This window comes from Elephas maximus, chromosome 23 (assembly GCF_024166365.1).
Source record: "Elephas maximus indicus isolate mEleMax1 chromosome 23, mEleMax1 primary haplotype, whole genome shotgun sequence".
Lineage (NCBI taxonomy): Eukaryota > Metazoa > Chordata > Mammalia > Proboscidea > Elephantidae > Elephas > Elephas maximus.
In genome coordinates, this window is record NC_064841.1 from 74,906,916 (window position 1) to 74,927,004 (window position 20,089).

General features: G+C 39.4%; 1 protein-coding gene across 5 annotated transcripts in view; it reads left to right on the forward strand.

Annotated features, from left to right (window-relative positions):
• Positions 1–20,089, forward strand: part of MYO16 (myosin XVI) — a 733,911-nt gene that overhangs the window by 679,014 nt on the left and 34,808 nt on the right. For all 5 annotated transcript variants that reach the window (XM_049867507.1, XM_049867511.1, XM_049867508.1 and 2 more), the window contains exon 33: positions 4,624–4,782. In XM_049867507.1, coding sequence (XP_049723464.1) covers positions 4,624–4,782 — 159 coding nt within the window. The remainder of the gene's footprint in view (positions 1–4,623; positions 4,783–20,089) is intronic.

Below are 20,089 nucleotides of genomic sequence, written 5' to 3' on the forward strand. Positions count from 1 at the left end.
CAACGTACACGTTACCAGTTCATTACCATTATGACATGTGTGATAAAGTTGCAGAAAAGAAACCATCTTATTCTTTATATCAGCAAATGAAATAATGAGGGTAGACCTTACGCAGGAAAATGAGCATGGGTGGACTCCAGACCTGCATACCTGAGTCTGAATCCACTGCAGAGCTGGCTCGCTGTGAAACTGTGAAACGTTTGCAAGTCAATTGGCCTCTCCAAGCCTCAGTGACTTCATCTCTAAAACAGGCATGATAGTAACAATTTTTAGGAATTGTTTTGAAATGGAGAGCTAAACCAAGTACAGCATCTAGCAGGGGAATTGGCACACAACAAACCCTAAGGCATGATAATTACTGTAAGGGCAATGTGAATAATATATTGACCATATGTTCTTACATCTTGCTAAGAAAGACCCATTCCCTTATTCCAATCCAGAGGCATCACTGAATAGAAGAAAATGTTGAGGTAAAAGGGTAAAGAAAACTTTACGCGATAATATAAGGATCACATCCTAACTTGTATGACAAATTTTAAAACATTTCTTGGCCTGTACTTTACACTGCTGATTGGAATATGAAAATATTTTTAAGACATTAATAGCAAAAAATGAAGTTTGATTTATAATTACCAAGTCAACTCAGTGTGCCTCTGTGGAGGGAGCCTATTATCGCTAGATAAAATAAGACTGAGGAGCCCTCATGGTGCTGTGTGTTAGTCTTCAACTGCTAAACAAAATGTTGGTGATTCAAACCCACCAGCCACTCTGTGGAGGAGGACCTGGCAATCTGCTTCCATAAAGATTACAGCCTAGAAAACCCTACCTAAGGGGCAGTTCAGCTCTGTCACATGGAATCACTATGAGTTGAAAACAACAGCAACAGCATCCCGTGTATCAAGCAGGTTGTGCCTTGCTTCAAATCCTTACGTAACCTTCCACTGTCCTGAGAATATAATCTAAACTCCTTATCGTGGTGGCCTCTGAGGTTTTCTGTCCTTTTTCTCACCCTTTGCTTCTGCTTACCCAAATCATTAGAATACCACTGACCTTGGTTCCTTGAGAAAGTCAAGCTCTATCCTGCTTCAAGGGGCCCTGATGGTGCAGTGGTTAAGCATTTTGCTGCTAACCAAGAGGCTGGTGGTTTGAACCCTCTCAGTGGTTCTATGGGAGAAAGAACTGGTCATATGCTTCCATAAAGATTACTGCCAAGAAGTCCCTATGGGGTGGTTCCACTCTGTCACACCTGACCACACCTAACAACAACATCCCACTTCGGGGACTTCACAAACGTGTGGGGAGGTTGCCCTTCCTCACCACACCTGGCTTGTTGTAGCCACTGTGTCAATCCATCTCGTTGAGGCCTTGTTCTTTTTAGCTGACCCTCCACTTTACCAAGCATGATATCCTTCTCCAGGGGCTGGTCACTCCTGGTAACATGTCCAAAGTACATGAGACAAAGTCTCTCCATCCTCACTTCTAAGCAGCATTCTGGTTATACGTCTTCCAAGACATATTTGTTCCTTCTTCTGGTAGTCCATGGTATATTTAATATTCTTTGCCAACACCATAATTCAAAGACACTAATTCTTCTTCACTCTTCCTCTTTCTTCAACCAAAAAACCAAACCCAGTGCCGTCAAGTCGATTCTGACTCATAGCGACCCTATAGGACAGAGTAGAATTGCCCCATAGAGTTCCCAAGGAGAGCCTGGGGAATTCAAACTGCCAGCCCTTTGGTTAGCAGCTGTAGCACTTAACCACTGCGCCACCAGGGTTTCCTCTTTCTTAAAAAAAAAAAAAAAAAATTAGCTGAGCTTAAATGTTACCTCCTAGAGAAGTTTCCCTGACCAACCTGCCTAAGAACATCTGATGCCCACCCCTCATAGCCCATTATGCTCTCCACCCAGTTGGAGGTCCATCAGTTGTAATTATTTTCTTGTGTTTATTGTCAGCCACCTCTCCACAAGGTAAGCTCCAAGCTATCAAAAAAAAAAAAAAAAAAAAGTTGATTCCAACTCATAGTGACTGTGTAGGACAGAGGAGAAAGATCTGTCATATTCATCATTGTATCTTCAGCACCTAGAGAGCTTCAGGCACATAATAGATATTCAACAAATATCCGAATTAAAAAATATATAAACATAGTTTAAAGAGAAATAAAAGCAGGTAAATGTGCCTTAAGACAACTTTCAAACCATATCTGTTCTACTGATTTCCAGAAGATTAAAAATAAAAAGGCAAAAAAAAAAAAAAAAATAGTTTACCAAGTTGAATAGATATTCTTCCCGTTACAGCATGTTCAATAATTGCTCATTGTCAAGTTAAGTTCAGCCTGACTTTTCATTTTTGTCACTGTTCTTATGCAAGTCAGCTTGACTGAAGGTCTTTGTTTAAGTGAAGGCAGTCAGGAGCCACAATGGCTCATTGGATCATTTAAACACAAGCTCTTCTGCCTGGTTTTCAAAGCCCTGAAAATTTTGCTTGCATTCTACTTATCCAGCATTTATCACCTCTGTCTTAACACTCCTTCCTTTCTGGCAGACCCTGCTTCTCACTGTGTTTGTATGTAATTTGTAAATGAGGCGTCACTGAGGAGGTGCTGTGCACAAGTCCCCAACGAGGGAGCAGGACAGTGTGGGCTGATAAACAGGAGAGGATATTTCAGGCAGGCGGAATGCATATACCGAAGCACTAAAACATGAACCGATACAGAGCATTTGGATAAATGCCCATTGATTGTAGAGTTATTTGTGTATGTGTGTCAAGGGTCAAGAGAAAATAATGTCAAGGAGAGAGAGCTAGGAAGGATTAAATCAAGAAGGGCCTTGAAGAGCAAACTTTCTTTTTCTCATTCTTTTTTTCTTTCTCTCTTTTTTTTTTTTCTCTTTTTCTCTTTCTTCCTTTTTGGTAGAAAACAGCAATTCATTTAAGAGTTTAAAGCAGGGAATTGACATAATCTATTTTGTCTTCTAGTTAAAAAAAAAATCCAACTTACTATCAGAATATAAAGTTTCATTCTACCTTCTGCCAGCTGCATGACTGTATAACCTTAATTTCCTTTTCAGCAAAAATAGGGATAATGTCTCTCCCAGTTGGAATCAGGTAAAATATTGGGATCAGGTGAGATAACAAAGTTAATTCTGCCACATGAAAGTTATAATAGAGCAAGTAATGCTTATCATCCCTTTTGAACAATTTGTTAATCTAAAACTTCAGAAAAGCCCACCTTTAGACACAGCCAGAATCTATTTTGTATCAACAGACACGGAAACAAAAAGAAAGAAAAGGAAAGAGTATACATATCCCTAATGTTGACTCAAATATCTCCCAGTAGGTTGGAGCTTTTATGAGGTTCCTGGGACACAGGAACCAAACCCAGGTCTGCTGCCCAGTCTGAAGAGGGCGAGCTGGCTCAGGTAGAGGGTAAGATAGAATGGACCTGGGAGAGGACAGGCTTGTCACTGTGATGGACAGGCGTGCGTGGTTTGCAAACTCTGGTAAGCTTTCCGCCTTGCCTAAAGATAATGTAATAATTATGTTAAAATTTAACTCGGACATTACTTCAAAGCCCTAGTACTATAGTTATATTTTAGTTTATTAACACTACACAATTATTATTATTATTATTATTATTTAAAAGACCTTATTTGACTTCATTTTAACCTGGCCAGTGGCTTCTAATGTGTCCACTTAGAGCAGTTCATGCAGAGCACACATTAGGTACCAAGTAAGTATGATAGTGACAAATAGAGAAGCGAGGTTTTGAACTTTAGTTTTCCTAAGTGGCTACTTGTTGTTGTTGTTGTGTGCTGTCAGTCACTTCACAGCGAACCTATAGGGCAGAGTAAAACTGCCCCATAGGATTTCCAAGGCTGGAATGTTTATGGAAGCAGACTGCCACGTCTTTAGCTCAAAGAGCAGCTGGTGAGTTTGAACTGCCCATCTTTCGGTTAGCAGCCCCGCACTTAGCCACTGTGCCATTAGGGCTCCTTATAAATAGATAGTAACAATTTTTTATAGTAATGTTGAAATTTTTTTTTCCAATGCTATAAGCTTGCCCCCACTCTATTTAAATTTAATAATTCAGAAAACTTATTAAACACAAACTTATTACCATAATTCTTCTAGAAAATAGGTCTCTCAAGATGACCAGTTAGTGATTAGTTATTTGACCTATGACATCAAGAATTCTGTATAAGTGAAAACCACAAAGTGCAAAATTAATTATCACCATTTAACATTTTCTGTTATGTTTAACAGTGCTGTGGCAAAATTTGGTAAATATTTTATAGGCCATAAATTTGATTAACCAAAACTCAACCAAACCCATTTTCATTGAGTCAATTCCAATTCATAGTGACCTTGTGGGACAGGGTAGAACTGCCTCCTAGGGTTTCCGAGGAGCAGCTGGTGGGTTCGAACTGTTGACCTTCTGGTTAGTAGGCAAACTCTTAACCCCTGTAACACCAGGGCTCAAGGATTGTTAATAATTTAAAATTTCAACTTTAATTCACATTCGATTTGATACATTTTATTATTTTGTATTGTTTCCAGTATTTTACTCACTTGGCTCATTACGTTTTATCAGAAAAAGCATAATCTTTTCTAAAATTTATTTTAGGTTTTGAAACTAACATGAACTTAACAAGCCGGGATGATCCTAGTACGTCAGAAATTGCATCAGAGGCTCAAGATAGAAATGCAAATAACCATGGAATTCAGTTATCTAATTCACTATCTAGTTGTATAACTGCTGAAAATGGAAATCCCGTCACAAATGGTAAGCATTTTTTCAACTCCTTGGAAACAAATAGATAAAAGTTGTAAGCCACATCAACTTTCTACAAGAATGGATATAAAATTTAAAAATAAAGTAGGCCTAAGAACTAGAAAATAGAATATAAACTGTCAAACTTCAGTCTAGGGATTATCGTCAATCTATTATTGCTGAGGATAAAGAATTAGTATTAGTTTTCTTTTCAGAGATTTTTATGGAGTATTTGTCTATGAGAATCAGTATAAAATTAGTCTGATACTGTACAGAAAGAGGAGATGGACGCTGTAACTATGTATTTAATTTCAAAATGCATTTTTCTTTTTATAAACTAAGAAATGCAAAGGAAAAATAATATTGAAGGAATGGTAAATGCCAGCCTTGCTTTCAGTATTTAATTTGAGAATATCAACAAACATATCATTTAGAACTAGATTTGGTTGCATGAATCCAAAAGTTGTCTACTAGTAGCTAAAACAAATATTTTATCTCTCACAGCAAAGTCCAAGCTTTAAAAAAAAAAAAACAAAAACCTTGTGACTCCATGTGTACTGAGTAGAAATGAGATCAGCAGGGTTTCCTTGGCTGTAATCTTTTGCTGACAAAGATCTCCAGGCCTTTCTTCTGCAGCACCAGTGGGTGGGTTCAAACCTCAAACCCTTCTATTAGTAGCTGAGTGAAAACTATTTGTGTCACCCAGGGGCTTTAATTAATTAATCCAGTAATTGCTGACTGGAAAATTCAAATCAACCTTTCTTCTGAGAACAACAGAAAAACTAAACAAAGCTTTTTTTTTTTTTAAATCTGATCTAAGATGCTAGAGAACTATCCAGACAGAGAAATACTGAGAAAGAATTGAAGCAAGTAAGGTTATGTTCTAGGCTTTTCTCCCAGGGGCACTAGGAGCTGTCCTGATTCAGAGGAGGCAGCTGAGGAGGTATCTGTGTTTCCGACTCCATCAGAGGGTTATTGGGTCAGAGACTAGAGTCCAGGACCTGCCAAGGCCTTGCATGGGGCCTTGAAGTGTCCATCCTGAGAGTAATTATTAGCCAGAATCAGAAACTGCAGCTCAGCTGTGAATTACCTCAACCCTGGAATGTAATTGAGGTATTCTAGGATTGAGAGGACCCACTGGGAAAAGCAAATGTAAATCTACCCTGAAAGACAAGAGCAGAACTCTAGGCTTCAAAATGTATTTACAAGACACTTTTTTAAAAATAAACAAGCACATAAAGGACACAAAATAAGATGAAAAAGTACAAGAAGAAATAGTACTCAAAATATTGGAAACACCAAAGACATGAGGTAATTATGAGCCCAAGAGGCAGAAGGGGCCACATAAAGCAGAGACTACATTAGCCTGAGGCCAGAAGAACTAGATGGTGCCCAGCTACAACTGATGACTGTCCTGACAGGGAACACAACAGACAACACCTGAGGAAGCAGGAGAGCAGTGGGATGCAGACCCCAAATTCTCTTAAGAAGACCAGACTTAATGGTCTGACTGAGACTAGAATGACCCCAGAGGTCAGGGTCCTCAGACCTTCTATTAGCCCAAGACAGGAACCATTCCCAAAGCCAACTCTTCAGGCAGGAATTCAACTGGACTGTGGGTTATGGGATAGAAAATGATACTGGTGAAGAATCAGCTTCTTGGATCAAGTAGACACCTGAGACTACGTGGGCATCTCCTGTCTGAAGGGAAGATGAGAGGGTAGAAAGGGTCAGAACCTGGTCAAATGGACATGAAAAGAGAGAGTGGAGGGAAGGAGTGTGCTGTCTCGTTAAAGACCAAACCCACTGCCGTCGAGTTGATTCCAACTCATAGCAACCCTATAGGACAGAGTAGAACTGCCCCATAGAGTTTCCAAGGAGCGCCTGGTGGATTTGAACTGTTGACCCTTTGGTTAGCAGCTGTAGCACTTAACCACTACGCCACCAGACTGTCTCATTAGGGGGAGAGCAACTAGGAGTATATAGCAAGGTGTTTAGGAAACCCTGGTGGCGTAGTCATTAAGTGCTACGTCTGCTAACCAAAGGGTCTGCAGTTCGAATCTACCAGGTGCTCCTTGGAAACTCTGGGGCAGTTCTACTCTGTCCTATAGGGTCACTACGAGTCGGAATCGACTTGATGGCACTGGGTTTGTTAGCAAGGTGTTTATAAATTTTTGTGAAAGAGCCTGACTTGATTTGTAAACTTTCACTTAAAGTGGAGCTCAAAGACAGATGCCCTAAAATAAGTATAGATACTCACCCAAGAGGATAAAAGAAAACGTTGAGAATTTCAGCAAAGGATGAAAACATTAAAAAAAAAGCTTCTAAAGGAAATTCTAAAATTGAAAACTACATTAGTCCAAATTAAGTAGAACACGGGGTGAATTTAAGAGTTAATTAAGCACCCAAACCAAAACCAAACCTGTCTGGTAGATTCGAACTGCCGGCCTTTTGGTTAGCAGCCAAAAAAAATAGAAAAGCTGATCTAATAGAATGTAAGTCAGAAAACCTCCAGAATGAAGCATAGAGAAGCAAAGGGATGAATAGTCTAGAAAATTATTTATAGATATAACATTTTTGAATCCTAGGAAAGGAAGAGTGTGCACAGACAGAAAAAATATTTGGTGAGAATTCTTAGAGAATTTTTCAAAACTGATGAAAGTATCAACACATGAATTTAACAAGCTGTGAAAATGATAACACACTTTGGAAAACAGTTTGGTGGTTTCCTGTAAAGTTCAACATGTACTTGCCATAACCCAGAAAAAACCAAACCCACTGCCGTCGAGTCAATTCCGACTCACAGCGACCCAACAGGACAGAGTAGAACTGCCCCGTAGCGTTTCCAAGGAGCACCTGGTGGATTCGAGCTGCAGACCCTTTGGTTAGCAGCCATAGCACTTAACCACCACACCACCAGGGTTTCCATATGTGCTTGCCATATAACCCCACAATTCTACTCCTAGGTATTTAACCAAGGAAAGAGAAAATATATGTCCACACAAACACCTGTACACAAATGCTTATGGGAGCTTTATTTATAACCATCTCAGTCTGGCAATACCCAAATGCCACTGACTGTTGAATGGATAGTGTTAGTTATCTATTGCTCTGTAACACCTTAGCCCCAAAACTTTAGAGGCTAAAAACAACAAATGTTTATTATCTCGTTGCTAAGATCCCTCATGACATAGCAGTCAAGTTGTCAGCCAAAACCAGTTATCTCAAAGCTTGATTTGAGGGAGGACCCAGTTTCAAGGTCACTCATAAGGTATTGGCAGGTGTCAGAAACCCCCTTCTTGGGCTCACTGTTGTAGCTATTGACAGGCCTCAGAAAATGCTCACCCAAGCTAGCTCTTTTGGGCTTCTCCATAGAGCTGCCTGAAAACATGGCGGCTGGATTCCTCCAGAGCGAGCAACCCAAGAGACAAATCTGTAAGTTTAGATGACAAAAATACATTCCTTAAAAAAAACTAAATAAAACTGAGAAAAGCAGTAGGAAAGCTGAACCATCCTGTAAATATCAATGGATTCACTTTGTAATTGAAGACCTTTTTACAATGAAAACCCCAAACCCATGTGGCTTCTCTGGTTAATTCCCCAAAAATGCTCAGGAAGAAACAGTGCAAATCTTACATAAACTCTTCCAGAGAATAGGAAAAAAGAAAACTCTCCCCACTTGTTTACAAGCTGAGTACTACCTAGATACAAAAACCAAGCAAAAATATTGCGAGAAAGGAAATATATCATACAAGCCAGTCTCACTCGTAAACAGAGATTAACAATTCTACCCTAAGCATCAACAATCTAATTCCAGCATTGCATAAAAAGGATAGTACGTCATGTTCAATTTGGGTTTATTTCTAAATTGTAGTTTTAGATTAACATCATAAAATCAATAAAAGCTTTGTCCTCTCAATAGACACAGGAAAAAGAGTTAATAAAATGTAACATCTGTTTATAATTAAAAAAAAAATCTGAGAACACTAGGAATAAAAGGGAAACTCCACAAGCTGATAAAAGGTGTCTATTAAAAAATTAAAAACCTATAGCAAGCATCATACATAATGGTGAAACGCTAAAAGCTCACCTTTTAAGACCAGGAGAAATCTGCCTGCTACCACCAGTTCAATATTGTCCTGGAGGCCCTAACCGGCACAGTTAGGAAAAAAAGAAAAGGTATAAGAACTGGGGAAAAAAAAAATAATAATATTGTCATTACTCACAGATGATGTGATTTTTTTGTAAAAACTCAAGAGGAACCTATAATTACCTTAGTAGATCTGGTAATTAAGTCTGGAAGATTATAGATCTAGATGTCAAAAATAAATAAATGAATAAAATTTATGCAAGAAAATATAAATCCCTTTTACCTCAGAGGAAGTAAAAGAAAGAAGGACTTAGTAAATAGCACACAAAAAAGTGCTAACCGTAAAGAAAAAAAAAACACATAAATAGGGAGAAAATATTTTAATGCATTTAACCAACAACAGGTTATATTCAGAAGACTTAAAGAACTCCTATAAATTAAAAACTAAAAGACAAAATAATAGAAAATTGGATGGGAGACATGAATAAGCACTTAAATAAATATTTAGTAGAAGTCTACCAGAGAAATAAAAATTACCCTACAGTGTGATAGAGCTGCAGGCTCAACAGAATGGCAGAACTGACTGGCAAGGAGGAGGGTCTGCCCAGCAGTGACCACAAAAGTCGTTTCTTCTGGAGCGGAAAGAGCCAGCAGTGAATTCAGAACGTCAGGGACATCTTGGCAGCTTACTGTGTTCTACTTCTTGGCTTGGGTGGTAGTTGTGATTCCACAATTAAAAAAAATAATAATAATAACTGATGGAAGGTGGTGTGAAGAGAATTTTGAGTTGTATGCTAGATGGTCCAGGGCTGTGAGAACTTCATAGTCAGCAGAGATGCAGGCTTCGCCGTCCTATCCCTGGCCTCCGTTTCCAAGGACCAAGTTAGCCTGGGGAATGTAGTTCTTACTGAGCACATTGCTGACCCAAATATATTCCGTGTTGATTTACCAAGGAAGGAGAGGAGAATGGATTTTGCATAAAAACCAACAGTGACAATTTGGGATGAGTCCAGAGGTGGGTAGTGGGTTGGGGCAGGTTTTATTCGCACTTAGCATGAAGGTCTCTGGAATAATACAGGAATGTTCTATTGCCCTCAGAACAAAGATTGTTTTAATACACACACAGGCACACACACACGCGGGTAGGGGGGTGGAGGAAGAGACACAGAGAATGGGGAAGCAGAGGGACTGAGAGAGAAACCCATAACTGTTTATGAACCCAACCCTGCCATACAAAGTGGAGTATCATCCATAATGATTTTGCAAGTGTTCAGCTCACAAGATGGAGGCTTTTGGATGTGATGGGGAAAAAATGAGACTGAAAAGATACAGAAAGATTTTTATACTAGCAATGAAGACTTTTGTTACCATTAAGAACATATGAAAGTTTGGCAAAGAATGGTATAGCCTCCTAGGATTCCGCAGCCATCCTTCTTTCTTCACATTTTTCACTTACTGACTCAGAAGTTTTCTTAAAATTATATGTAATTATTATTACATTTTTCATTTTACTCAAGTTATGAGAGAAAGCTGTTGAAACAGAACAAGAGGATGCTGCGTGGTTGAAAATTAGGAAAAGCTTACATCAGGGTTGTATCCTTTCACCATACTTAGTCTGTACGCTGAGGAAATAATCTGAGAAGCTGGACTATATGAAGAAGACCTTGGCATAAACACTGGAGGAAGACTCATTAACAACCTGCAATATGCAGATAACTTCGCTTGCAGAAATCAAAAAGGACTTGAAATATTGATAAAGATCAAAGACTACAGCCTTGAGTATGGGTTACACCTCAACATAAAGAAAACAAAAATCCTCACAATGGACCAATAAACAGCATCATGATAAATGGAGAAATTACTAAAGTTGTCAAGGATTTCATTTTATTTGAATCCACAATCAACACCCATGGAAGCAGCAGTCAAGAAATCAAATGACATATTGCACTGGGCAAATCTGCTGCAAAAGATCTCTTCAAAGTGTTCAAAAGCCAAGATGCCATTTTTAGGACTGAGGTGCACCTGACCCAAGCCATGGTATTTTCAGCTGTCTCATATGCATGTGAAAGTTGGATAAAGACTAAGGAAGACGGAACAAGAATTGATGCCTTTGAATTATGGTGTTGGTGAAGAATATTGAATACACCATGATCTGCCAGAAAAATGAACAAATCTGTCTTGGAAGAAGTTCAACCAGAATGCTCCTTAGAAGTAAAGATGGTGAGACTGTGTCTCACATACTTTGGGTATGTTATCTGGAGGGATCAGCCCCTGGAGAAGAACATCATGCTTAGTAAAGTAGAGGGTCAGCAAAAAAGAGGAAGACCTTAACAAGACGGATTGACACAGTGGCTGCAACAATGGGCTCAAGCATAACAACAATTGTGAGGATGGTGCAGGACGAGGCAGTGTTTCATTCAGTTGTACACAGGGTGGCTATGAGTCGAAGCTGACTCAATGACACCTAACAACAACAAAAAACCAACAACAACATAAAAATTTCACATGTTGGAAGATACAGAAAGAAAAAAAACTACCAACGATTCTGTAACTTAGGAATATCTAAATATTTCTAAGAATAGAATTTCATTCTTTTTCATATAAATATACATATATATGTATAGTATGTGTAGTTTTTATAAAACTTGTGTTCTACTGTATATATTGTTTTAATAATCTGCTCTTTTCCGCTTAGCAACATCATGTAGTATATCTGTGTCAACAAACATGATCTGCACTGTATACAGCAATTATTTTTATTAGCTACTAAACATTCCATTATATGGGAGTATGTCTGTCAGTTTGTCGTACTATGGGGGCTTGCATGTTGCTGTGATGCTGGAAGCTATGCCTCGGTATTCAAATACCAGCAGGGTGACTCATGGCAGCCAGGTTCTAGCTGACCTTCCAGACTAACACAGACTAGAAAGAAGGACCTGGCAGTCTATTTCTGAAAAGAATTAGCCAGTGAAAAACCTTATGAATAGCAGCGGAACATTGTCTGATATAGTGCTGGTTGAGCCCCCCAGCTTGGAAGGCACTCAAAATACAACTGGGGAAAAGCTGCCTCCTCAAAGTAGAGTCGACCTTAATGACGTGGCTGGAGTCAAACTTCCGGAATCTTCATTTGTTGATGTGGCACGACTCAAAATGAGAAGAAACAACTGCAAACATCCATTAAGAGTCGGAACCTGGAATGTATGAAGTATGAAATTAGGAGAATTGGAAATCATCAAAAATGAAATGGAACACATAAAGATCGATATTCTAGGCATTAGTGAGCTGAAATGGACTGGTATTGGTCATTTTGAATTGGACAATCATATGGTCTACTATGGCAAGAACAACAACTTGGAGAGGAATGGCATTGTAGTCATCATCAAAAAGAACATTTCAAGATCTATTCTGAAGTATAACGCTGTCAGTGATAGGATAATATCCATATGCCTACAAGGAAGACTGGTTAATATGACTGTTGTTCAAATTTATGCACCAACCACTAAGGCCACAGATGAAGAAATTGAAGATTTTTACCAACTTCTGCAGTCTGAAATTGATCGAACACGCAATTAGGATGAATTGATAATTACTGGCGATTGGAATGCAAAAGTTGGAAACAAAGAAGAAGGATTGGTAGTTAGAAAATATGGCCTTGGTGACAGAAACAATGCCAGAGATCACGTGATTGAATTTTGCAAGACCAAGGACTTGTTCATTACAAATACCTTTTTTCACCAACATAAACAGCAACTATACATGTGGACCTAGCCAGATAGAATACTGTAATCAAGTCAACTACATCTGTGGAAAGAGACAATGGAAAAGCCCAGTACCATCAGTTAGAACAGGCCAGGGGCTGACTGTGGATCAGACCATTCATTACTCATATGCAAGTTAGCGTTGAAACTGAAGAAAATTAGAACAACTCCTTGAGAGCCAAAGTACGACCTTGAGTAACCCACCTGAATTTAGAGACCATCTCAAGAATAGATTTGACTCGTTGAACACAATGACCTAAGACCAGACGAATTGTGGAATGACATCAAGGACATCAACCATGAAGAAAGCAAGGTGTCATTAAAAAGACAGGAGAGAAAGAAAAGACCTAAATGGATGTCAGAAGAGACTGAAACTTGCTCTTGAAGGTCGAGTAGCTAAAGTAAAAACTGATGAAGTAAAAGAGCTGAACAGAAGATTTCAAAGGACATCATGCTTGATAAAGTAGAGGGTCAGTGAAAATGAGGAGGACCCTCAACGAGATGGACTGACACAGTGGCTGCAGTGATTGGCTCAAGCATAGCAACAATTGTGAGGATGGTGCAGGATGGGGCAGTGTTTCGTTCTGTTGTACATGAGGTCGCTATGAGTGGGAACCAACTTGATGGCACCTCATATGGGAGTATCATAATTTCAAATAACTAAGGCCTTTTGTTGGGCATTACACTTCACAAAGGTTGCATGTATCTAGTAGAAAGGATTTTAATTTCCTTGTTTACTTTTAGTTTTGAAGTACTCAATGGTAGCCACTAAACAAAAAAGAAAACTTTGAATATGTTAGGATGATCAAAAATGAGTAAACAGATATTTAGCCAAGGTGACCTCATAGCCACTCATTTTCTCTGAAGTCTCACTGTGTAACAGTCTCCCTGGCCCACTTCGAATGATGCTTAAAGAAAGAGGAAATAAAAACTTCTCTTCACCAAAGTGTCTGATCTGCCTGTGTTTTGAATCAAAAAGGGCAAAACTACAAATGAATCAACCAAACAGAAAACCCTGTAGACAAACATGGAAATGCCTTGTGAAATGTATTACATGAAATTAACAATGTAAAATTAAGTCTTTAGGAATATTGGACATGGAACAAGCAGTAAATTCCAAACCCAGAAACACAGATTTATGCATTTTCACTTAAGTGATTACCCAGGCCAGATTTTAAAATAAAACTCATTCTGTGCTGTCGCTAATTGGAGACACTTGAAAACCTTGTGTTATGACACAAAAGGAAAATGATTTCAGTTGGGATTTCGATCTTTCAGAACAACTTGGCATGTTTATGTTCATCTGCTTTTGTGAACACAGTTCATTTCTGGGTGCCTGAAACCTCCTCCATGATTTAAAAAAAAAAAAAAAAATTTTTTTTTATTAGAGCACAGTGCCCTGTACCATTAGGTCCTCAGTAGGTATTTACTGATTGAAGCAATAATGCATACTACATATGACCAGTAAATCCTTTAAAGGGGGTCCAGTTGCCTTCGAATCAATTCCAATTCATGGTGACCCCATGTGTGTCAGAGGAGAACTGGGCTCCATAGGGTTTTCAATGGCTGATTTTTCAAAAGTAGATTGCCAGGCCTTTCTTAGTACTCAAATGCAACCAAGCGTGTTAACTGTTCGTACCACCCAGAACCAGGTTCCTTCTGGGTGGTGCATTGGGCTTGTGATTGGTTACTAACCCAAAGGTTGGTAGTTCAAACCCACCCAGCAGCTCCTCAGAAGAAAAGGCCTGGCCATCTGTTTCCATAAAGACTACAATCAAGAAATCTCTACGGAGCAGTTCTACTGCATACCACATGGGGTCAGCATAAGTCGTGGGCTGACTCCATGACCGCTGACAACAACAGGGATTCCTTACAGGAGGTAAAGCGGGAATTACAGTCAATATGATAACAAATGAACAAATATTATACTTTTGCAATACATGGTATATACTTGATCATGATAACTCTTAAAACAATTATTAGAACTGATTCATAATTCACAAAGTACAGTGCAATGCGCTTTCTAAATAAAGCCACAAAATGAAAATAAATTTGTAGAATAACTTGAAGTTCCAGCAGACTCAGATATAGTTTTATTTTCTAGGAAATGATTTCTCTTTTGAATATCAGTATCTGCATGCTACTCTGCCTCCCAGAAATAATTATCTGTTCCTTTGCTGAAATATAGTTATGCGTGGGTAATTACAGCTATCGCTTATTTTAATTGCCATCCTTTTACTGATGTGAACACAGACTTAGATCTTTTTGTGTGTACCTAATTATTCCCAGGACTTGGGGTTATTTATCATTATATTAGAGAACAGTTTTTAGTGTTAGACCATTTTAGTTATATCAAACAAAATATTGTGAATATAAAGATGTTTGTTTTGTTGGGAAATAGAGATATAAAAAATTCCAACCAGGCCATTTTATGTTTGGTATGATTTTCTTTATTGTGGCTCAATGAATATACATTTTATTCCTAGGCATAAAGAAAAAAAAATCACAATTAAAAAGTATAGTCACTGCATTTGATTTTACGTTTATCATTTCTGGGAATGCTGTCTTTTTTTTTTTTTAATTTATATTATGGTTATCTTCCGTGCACTGTGAGGATTATGTGAGGTGCACAGAGTTTTCCAAGAGGAAGGGATGGGTGAGATCATTTGCCAGGCCAGGAGCCTACATGCTTTGCATAGATTCCAGAGAATAGCGACGTGAGAGGACCAAAACCTCACTGATTCTGGGAACATGGAAGAAAGACTTCCATCAGCAATGCCTCAAGATAGATCTAGACCACAGGCAAAAACAGCTCCTGGTTGGAGTCCCTAAAACACGTGCAGATATATATTTTACAACATCGCTTTGTTTGTGTGAATTGTACAGATTTCTTTGGAACTCATACTGTTGTCTGACTGAAAAGCAAGCTTTCAGAGAAAAGGACACAGGCCTCCACTTGACTATCTGGTGTGCTTTGCAGTTGCCTATTTGAGCAACAGAAGGTGCCTATACAGACAGAGCTCCTGGGGGCATTCACAAAGCCCTGCCCTGTTCCTTCTCTGAGTTAAAAGCACTTTAATTCATACTAAATAATTTCTATTTGAGGCCTTTAATTAAGTTTCTCGATTTCTCGATTCTAGTTGAGAAGTCAGGTAAATTTCTCCAGAAGAGCAGATAGCACGCCCTCAAACTACCCTCAAACCAAGGACAAAATGGATATATTGAGGTGCTAATTTCCCATTTCCTAGCCCGGTGCTGAAGGAGCTATTCTTCTTGGGTTCAAAACCCAACTCTGATGCTTATTAACTCTTACATTAAAAACGAGGACACTCACAAAACCTGCCTCATGGGGTTGTCTTGAGGACTTAGCCTCGTGATGCCTATAAAGCGCATTACCTAGCAGAAAGTCAGCAGGACCCGTTGCTGTCGAGTTGATTCTGACTCATGGTGACCCCATGAATGTCAGAGTAGAACTGTGCTCCATAGGGCTTTCGGTGGCTGGGTTTTGGGAAGCAGATCACCTGGACTTTCTTCCAAAGAGCCCCTAGGTGGACTGGACTCCACCCTTTTGTTAGCAGCTGAGCACCACCCAGGGACTCAAAGCACAAAGTTATTAATGCCATTGCCATCAAGTCTATTCAGACTCAGGAAGCCTATAGGACACAGTAGAACTGCCTCGTAGGGTTTCCAGGGAGCAGCTGGTAGATTTGAACTGCAGACTTTTTGGTTAACAGCTGAGCTCTTAACCGCTGTGCCACCGGCGCTCCCAAGCACAGAGTTACTGCTCAGTAAATATCGCCTAAACGCAGCTATGATAAAATCGTGGCTGTTTTAAAGCTTGAAGATCCAATAAACGCAAAAATTTTACGTATGAAGTGCATGAGCTCCAGTGCAATGAACTGAGTGCTCCAAGGTTAGATCCCTGGTGGTGCAGTGGTTAAGAGCTCAGCTGCTAACTGAAAGATCAGCGGTTCGAATCCACCAGCCACTCCTTGGAAACCCTATGGGACAGTTCTCCCGTGTCCTGTAGGGTCGCTATGAGTGGAAATCAACTCAACGGCAACGGATTTGGGTTGGTTTTAGTTATATTAGAGTTAATGCCTCATGACTTATTTACATATAGATCCAGATATACATATGTGTATATTCAAACATGCTTATCATTCTGAGATTTGTGTTCACTGATACTGGTATTCAAGGCAGTGGCAGCCGTTTCCATGTGGAGTCTATGAGATTAATGGATGTCAGGATATATGGGTGGTGTTTATGGGAATGATCTGTGTTATTCCTGGGTTGGAGGGTTGAAAATATGAGAGCAGTATGGCAACAGGCAATCTAGAGAAGAGATAGATTCATATAAGTCAATAAAAGCATTTATTAAATACCGGTGGTGCAGTGGTTAAGAGCTTGGCTGCTAACGAAAAGGTCAGCAGTATGAATCCATCAGCGGCTCCATGGAAACCCTATGGGGCAGTGTTACTCTGTCCTGTGGGGTCACACCATGGGTTGATTGACTCGATGGCAACAAGTTTGGTTTTTTTGAATTGCACTCAAGTCCCTGGGTGGCATGAACATTTAAGTACTAGAACTACTAGCTGAAAGGTTGGTGGTTCAAACCCACCCGGGGCACCTAGAAAGACAGGCCTGGAGATCTGCTTTTGAAAAGTCACAAACTGAAAACCCTATGGAGCAGGTCTACTCTGCACATATGGGGTCGCCATGAGTTGGAATGGACTTCATGGCAACTGACAACAACAGATGAGGTAAGATTGAAATGTTCACACTTCTGAAGCCTGATGACAGTTACCTGGAGGTTTATTGCACTATTTCCTCTACTTTTATATAGTATGAAAATATCTGTAATTTTTAAAAATTATTCCATCATGGTAGGTAAAATGGATAAGTTACTATACTGATGTGTGCATTTCTTTGAATATTTAGTAAAAATCAATGTATTTATTATTTATTGGCCATTTATATTGTTTCTCTTTAATTTTCTATACATACCCATTTTGGGGGGAGTAGGCCTTATACTTTGATTTATCGGGCATCTTAAGAAAAATAAAGCATTTTGTTTAATGTAGTTAAATGTTGTAGGTTTTTCTTTTTTGCATTTATACTTTATTTTGTACAGTATTTTAACATATTTATTTGTAATATTTGTATACAGGCATTAATACATTCTTTTTTCTTCATGGTTTGTGCCTTCTTAGATTGTCTACCTTAAAAAAAAAAAAGCACTGCTTCTATACTGCTTTTAATATGGCAACAAAATAAAATGTTTTATTGGTCATAATGCCCACTCACTGGTTTCTCTAGAAGTGGACATCTTTCTTGCTTGTCAATCAAGCCTTTGTCCCTCTCACCCACCCTTGACACTCGTATCAGAGAGAGTCCTTTCTTGTGCCCTGGAAACAGATACGTTGCCAACGTTCTACTTACCTCTTTGCCTGAATTTCCAAAGTTTACCTGATCTGCACCTGTTTAAATTCCAGCTCACTCTGATACTAGCTGCTTGATTAGACTCTTTCCTGTACTCTCCTGCTACAGTGTCTGAAAGCAATATTCCCGCGAGCTAACTGAAGACATTGACAATGCTTATGGCTGGGATCCATTCTCCAACACGTTCCTGCCCATCTGTTCCTGCCCCTTTTCAGGCCCTAGTCAGTCCAGTCTCAATGAAGTTAACCTTTCTATGCCAAAGCCAAAACCAAGCTTGTTGCTGTTGAGTCAATTCAAACTTACAGTGACCCTATAGGACAGAGTAGAACTGCCCCAATGGGTTTCCAAACAGCAGCTGGTGGATCTGAACTGCCAGCCTTTTGGTTAGCAGCCAAACACTTAACCACTGCACCACCTCTTTTCTATGCCAAGGTGTGTATATATACATATATAACAAGATCAATTAGGAAGCCTTCTTACGTGTAGAATAGGATTTTGTGGCCTTCCCTGAGGAAGTAACTCTCTCATATAATTGGAAAAATGTGCTGTGAGTTTCTAATGCTTTTTAATTTAGAAATTGTGTATATGTTTAATCAATTACATCGTACTAGTTAATTATGCTTTCAGATGAGAGTAGCAATCACTTCTGCATTTAAAGTCCTCCGTGGTTCGGTGTGGAATTCATTCCACTGGGTAGATACTTCTTTTTTATCTATTCATTTTTATTAATCAAGTAACTCGTAGTGATGCAGGAAAGCAGATTTTGCCCCCAGGAATATTTGGCAATGTTTGGAGGCATTTCTCGTTTTCACAACTGGGGAGGTACTACTGATACTAAGTGGGTAGAGGCCAGGATTTCTAAACATCTTACTACACACAGGACAGCCCACCACAACAAAGGGTTATATGGCCCAAAATGGGAAGAGTGCCGAAGTTGAGAAACCTTGCTTCTCTCATGAGGGATAATTAATAAGATGCGTCCATGCCTTTCCCCCTTGTTAGATACTTCAGTATTATTTGGGGGGACATGCGTCTTTCCTCAGGCCCACAACATATCTCATATGGTTGGTTATGAAGTGGTCTCTTGTGAAGGAGAGGCTACCCTGACCTTTTCTTCATGCAGTTCGTACAACCGAAGAAATGTTGCCAGGTCCTGCGCCATCTTCATGATCCTTGTCATGTTTGAGTCCGTTGTTGTGACCATCGTGTAGTGCCTTCCAATCTAGGAGGCTCATCTTCCAGCACTATACCAGACAATGTTCTTTTGTGACAATAGGGTTTTCCTTGGCTAATTTTCAGAAGTAGATTGCCAGGCCTTTTTTGCTAGTCTGTCTTAGTCTGGAAGGTGCGCTGAAACCTGTCTGCCATGGAAGACCCTGCTGATATTTGAAATACTGGTGTCATAGCTTCCAGCATCATAGCAATATGCACACCATCACAGTATGACAAACTGGCAAACGGGGTGTGGAAATAAGCTGTAGTCAATGGAATTCATCAGGCACATAAACTTGGTTGGTTATATCTTATGTATCTTTTAACCTCTTCTTTGGCTCCCTGTTACCCTACAAATTGTCTTCTGTAGCAAACCCAGCTAATTGTTTTACTCTCCTTTCTCCATGTGCTTCTCCTGCCCCATCTATGCTTCACCAGAGGAGCCCTGATGGCACGGTAGTTAAGCACTGAGCTGCTAACCCAAAGGTGGGCAGTTTGAACCAACAGCTGCTCCGTGGAAGGAAGATGTGGCAGTCTGCTTCTGTGAAGGCTACAGACTTGGACATGCTATGGGGCAGCTCTACTCTGTCCTATAGGGTTGCTGTGAGTTGGGATTGACTCAACTGCGATAGGCTTTGGTTTATGCTTCATCAACCTATTTTCAGTCTCTAGAAAAGTTTTCTTTCTCCCCTCTGGCACTTCTTGCCTCACTTATGTGCTATTATGATGCTCTTCTTTATTAGCATTTTATCTCCCTTGTCTAGTCTCTTTCCTTTTTTACTAAAAAAGAATCACAATACTCGTATTCTCTGTCTTT